The sequence below is a fragment of the Lachnellula hyalina genome, assembly GCF_007821495.1.
Source record: "Lachnellula hyalina strain CBS 185.66 chromosome Unknown contig00044, whole genome shotgun sequence".
Classification (NCBI taxonomy): domain Eukaryota; kingdom Fungi; phylum Ascomycota; class Leotiomycetes; order Helotiales; family Lachnaceae; genus Lachnellula; species Lachnellula hyalina.
In genome coordinates, this window is record NW_022157158.1 from 158,276 (window position 1) to 163,528 (window position 5,253).

At 47.6% G+C, this 5,253-nt stretch overlaps 1 protein-coding gene across 1 annotated transcript; it reads left to right on the forward strand.

Moving 5' to 3' along the window:
* Positions 1-2,779: 2,779 nt before the first annotated feature.
* On the forward strand, positions 2,780-4,513 carry LHYA1_G004904 (putative peptidase; the record flags this gene model as incomplete). Its single annotated transcript, XM_031149857.1, has 3 exons — positions 2,780-2,997; positions 3,045-4,320; positions 4,370-4,513. 3 exons carry the CDS (start codon positions 2,780-2,782, stop codon positions 4,511-4,513), a joined length of 1,638 nt encoding a protein of 545 aa, XP_031006458.1.
* Between the last annotated feature and the right edge of the window lie 740 nt (positions 4,514-5,253).

The window sequence follows — 5,253 nt, forward strand, 5'->3', positions numbered from 1 at the left end:
GGGAAGGAGAAAGTCATAGATCTTCCCGAGGGCAACCCAAAGGCTTTCGCGGTATTTGTCGACTGGGTCTTTCTCGGTTACCTCAGGTGCAGTGATTGCTCCTTCAATCTAGAAGATGGGGAATCATCGTTGAAGCATCCCAGCGATCCGTACGACCTAGATATTTTTGCTCTCTGGGTCTTCGCTGACAAGATTCATCTGCCAAAGCTGGCTAGTGAGGCCATCGAAATGCTGTGGCAATGCGCCTCGTGGCACAGCTTGAACAAAGTTACGTTTTCTCAGGACGGACTTCGGTATCTTTACGAAAACACCGCCAAGTCCTCGGCTCTTCGCCTCACTCTCATCGATATCATGGTAGAGCGTTACTACTCTGGAGATGAAAATTGTAACTACGAGTTAATGAGTGTTGAAAGCTTGGAAGATATTGTTACGGGCCATGAAGAGTTCACTGTTGACCTGATGAAAAGGGTTTTCGAGCACACGTTGATCAATGCCCTAGAATGTCAAGTACACTGGTGCCGAATGCATAATTATCAAGGTGCTGTTTTTAAACAACATAGTGGCAATCAGGAGGATGGTGGATGATCAAGGCCCTCAGGACAACTAGTTATCGAGTAACCAAGAACCCTGAAATTCTTTTTTGTTCAAGCTTAAGATAGCAAAGGGAACGATCTTGTATTAGACAGTGATTAGAGGATTAGCAAGGTGTTTTGTATTCACTCCATAGTGAAAGCATTCCGAGAAGCCGTAGAGAAATCAAATCAAATCAGTCATGTTATGAGACTAGTTTCATTTGCTCTAAAGTGAGTTTAGTTTTAGACTGGCCTGAAATAAAAAACCTCCTGCTTTTGGTCCTAAACTTAAACGTTACTTATAATCTATAGAGCTTGTTTTCAGAACATTATACTTGATTATTAGACCTTTGAAAGTTAAAAGGTTGCAAGCCTTGCTTGAAGCCTTCTCCCCATCTGAAGTTTCATCTCCCTATATAAAGCATAGCGTTTCTTTTACATACGTAGGCTTAAACAACACCTTCTGCCTTCCCTTATTTTTACTTATAGCAGGAGACTGCATATTAGGATAGGGCCTCGTCAATGCCAGGTGTCACGTGCATGACACAACCTGAATGAATACCTACCTAGGTAGTCTTCAACTCGTATAGAACGTGAATGGAATGAATTAATGAATGAATATGCGTAGGAAGCAATGCAAGAGGGGGTCTAGTTGGACCAGATTAGGTTTAACGCTCCTCATGTTTTGCACCCCGCAACAAGTATATCTACTCACAACGAGTTTACCCTTCTATCAACCTCGACAAAACTCTCCAGATAACATCTCAAGAACTATTATAAAATACATACAGCCTACCACCACCCCATATCGACCGGTCCTACTATATGATGGTGCCTACCTTCCGTCTAGAAGAGCCGAAACGCCGCCCGATCAACGAGCAAGTACTCGAAGATCAAAATGCTGACTTATGGCTAATAGCGAGTCCAGATATCTCACCACCAATAACACTATCAAAGTCTTCGTCGGACCCGAACGCAAGGCGTGGATCCTCAATGAAGAAATGCTCTGTGATCGCATCCCGTTCTTCAGAGCAGCTTTCAAGAGCGGCTTCAAGGAAAGCATCACAAAGGAAATATACCTACCAGACGACAGGGCAGATTCATTTGGGTTATTCGTTGATTGGGTGTACACTGGAGGGCTAAAATTCCCATGCGAGCACTGCAAAAAAATCTCGATCCCTCTGCGCGACTTGAAGTACTTTGGTCTCTGGATCTTGGCCGACAAGATAAGCCTTACACAGCTTGCTTCTGAAGCTCTGTTGGAATGGGGCAGCTGGCACGATGGCACGAGCGCAACACTTATATCTTGGGAGGGTATTCGATTAGTCTACGACAATACGGCAGATGGCTCGCTACTGCGTGCTAGGATCGTGGCAAGGGCTGTGTACATGTTTTACTCACCTTGGAAGTCGGGTGACGAGTCTATGAAGGGCTTTGCTGCTTTTGGGAAAGTTGTAGCGAGCCACGGGGTGTTCAGGTCCGAAGTATTGACTGGTGTTAAGAAACACATGAGGTTGAAAAGTGGTAAGGACGGATGCAATAGAGAAATAACTTCACGGCAAGCTTCCACGGAAGATCCGACATACCAATCCATAGTATCCAGAGCCTTGAAAGTAATTTGGAAGATATTGAGTGGCCGGGATTATATAACGATAAACTAAGAGAAAGATGGCTCGTAGGCAGGGCTACATAGAGTGTAGCAACCGGTGCTTGAGGCATATTTACATTCATCTTACTCTCCACCTACGAATTCAGTTGATATAGATATTTGGAAACTGAAAGCAGTTCATGAAATATTCGTGCGTTGGTTTCTTGAATCACCGTTGAATTATAGAATGTATCGTGAACACAATATAGGAATCCATCCAATGCGAGACTAGTATTTACAAAGAAAATCTCCTTCTTTGATCTATTAATAGCGGTTGACTTTAGTCGTGTATGGCTAGAAAAACATTCCACCCTCCTGTGTTGACGTCCCTGAAATTGAAAAGGGGTATTAGTCACATGATAGCTGGCGGGGCAACACTTCGACCCCACCCCCACCCTTCTTCAACGTCAAGCTATCACGACCAATAACCGCAACGCCACATAAGCTCTTCCCTTTATTCCTAAAGTTCGCAAACCGCCTATTAAGGACACAGGAGAATAGCGCTAAGCAAGAGAAGAGGAGTGTAGAAGTCAAAGGCATTACCAACGCCAAGCAACCGATGGACGCCGAGCGATGGAAGGCCGAACAGGCGGCTGCAATAGAGAAGGCGGAAGCCGAAGGGGTGTGGCAGGAGAATGCCGCGGAAGCTGCTGTTTGGACAAAAGATTTGAAGAAACCTAAGTCTGATCTTGTAGTGCAAGAGCTCAACAATCAAGAGCCGATTTCCGTCACACAGCAGTTCGTCGGGAATACTCAGTTCCACGAACAGGTTATCAGGTAAGGTCACATGCAGCCTTTCGAGACCCGAAGCTAATATCTGGCAGTTCATTCCGAAAGGAGGCGGGTTTACCTTCCAAGGAAGATATTAATGCACCACTCTTGCTAGGACAGGGCATCTTGAGCACCAGGAAGCTCTCTTGGAAGGTTATTCGGAACGCAATCATCAATGGCATCTTTTCCTTAGCACTTGTCTACGCCATCAGCGCATACTTCACCGTTAAACCCGCCCATCCCTTCCAAGCTTTCAACACTCTCTCCTCATCATCGCTTGAAACCTGCTCTTGGAAAACCCTTCAATCCCACGTCTCACTCTTAGATGTCCCTGCAATCTCCCGCAAAGAATTCCTCTCCCGGCAAGCAAAGTTAGCAGCTGCGCTAGATGCAGCAGGCGTTGATGCCTTTATTGCCGAGCCATCCGCATCAACCAGCTACTACGCCAACGTCTCATCTTCATTCGAGCTTTCCGAACGCCCGTTCCTCGTGCTCATCTCCAAGGATGGCGAATTCTCTTATCTGGCGCCCAAATTCGAGCTCGGGCGTATCGCGGGACTGGAAATGGTGTATGAGAGCAAAAATGTCTACGAGTGGAAGGAAGAAGAGGTTCCGTATGAGGTGTTGAAGAGGGAGACGGGGTTTAAGAAAGTAATGCTGGATGAGCATGTGAGATACATGATCGCGGCGGGGTTGGAGGAGGCGGGCGTAGAAGTTGTGGGTATGAGCAAGGAGGTTCAGCAACTGAGAGCTGTAAAGACAGAGGGCGAGTTAGCGATCTTAAGAGGCATCAATGAGTTTACCCTCGAGTTGGTCCGCTCGCTGCAGAAATGTATCAAGATTGGGGTGACGCAAGAGGCGGTTTTTGATGCTGCGGAGGCTCTGTTTTCGAGAGCTGGTGTTGGGGAGGGGTACTGGGCGATTGTGCTTTTTGGGGAACAAGCTGCAAATCCCCATGGAGGGTCCTTGGGAAAGACGCTTGGCGTTGGCGAATTTGTCCTGATCGATATCGGATCCAAACTCTATGACTACGGAAGCGATGTTACGCGCACAGTCTTGCCGGCAGACGGCACTGTTTCGAAATATCTTTGGGAAGTGTGGCAAGTTGTCCATGCATCGCAGTCAGCGGCCATTTCACTCATGAAAGTGAACGAGACGTGCTCGGATGTCGATGCAGCATCAAGAGCCGTGATAACCAATGCTGGGTCCGGGGAGTTCTTCACGCATCGACTTGGACATGGTCTGGGATTAGAAATGCACGAGCATCCGTATTTGAACGGGGCCAATGCAGAGAAGCTAAAGGCTGGAGAGGTGGTTACAAATGAGCCGGTAAGTGGGATGCAAGTAGGGATATAAAGAACGCTGACTAATCGAAAAGGGGATATATGTTACCACCGAGCAAGCCAAAAATTTGGGCAGAGATGTCGGCTATGGTGTCAGGCTCGAAGATCCCATTCTCGTTACTGAGGATGGTGGTGTTCCCCTGACTGGTTCAAGAGCCAAGTCTCCTTATGAGCCATAGAGTGCTAGTGGTGTTACATTTTGTAAGATCCTGAAAAGACATAGATTCCATGGAACTCGATTTCTAGATCTTGATTCATTCATCCAATTTTATCTTTTTTCCTTAGTTCTATTTCTAGCATTAAATCTTGTCTTCATTCATCACTGCTCTACAACATATTTTTCTACTCAACAGGTATTTATCAATATTACATCACATTAACATAACACCAACCATTCCACACAGCACCGCTAACAGCCCAGCCCCAACAGCCCTATTCGCTACCGCACCGGACCCGGTATACTGAGCCGGCGCCCCCGTTGCAAACCCCCCCACACTAGCAATAACACCCCCCAAACTCGACGTTTGAGTCGTCCCCCCACTCACAACCACAACAGTGCTCCCCCCCGCCGCAAGACTTAGCGTCTCGCCCGAAGCTGTCACCACACCTCCGGGGATCAGCGTTTGGCTCCCGATCACGAAGCCCGATGCCGAGTTTGCGGTGAGGGTCGAGGAACCCAAGACGAGAATGGGCGCGCTGGCTGGAGACGCGGAGGCGCTGAGGACTGAAGTGGCGCCGTTGATAATTATAGCGCCGCCTGAGATAGGGAGAGCGTATATTGTAGGTGCAGATCCAGCGGAAGAGACCGTGATCGTACCACCCGGAGTAAGGGTCTGGGATCCTATCACGAAAGCAGATGCGGAGTTGGCTGCAATGGTAGAAGAGCCGACGACGAGATTTCGGGTTGGTGTGAGGGTGC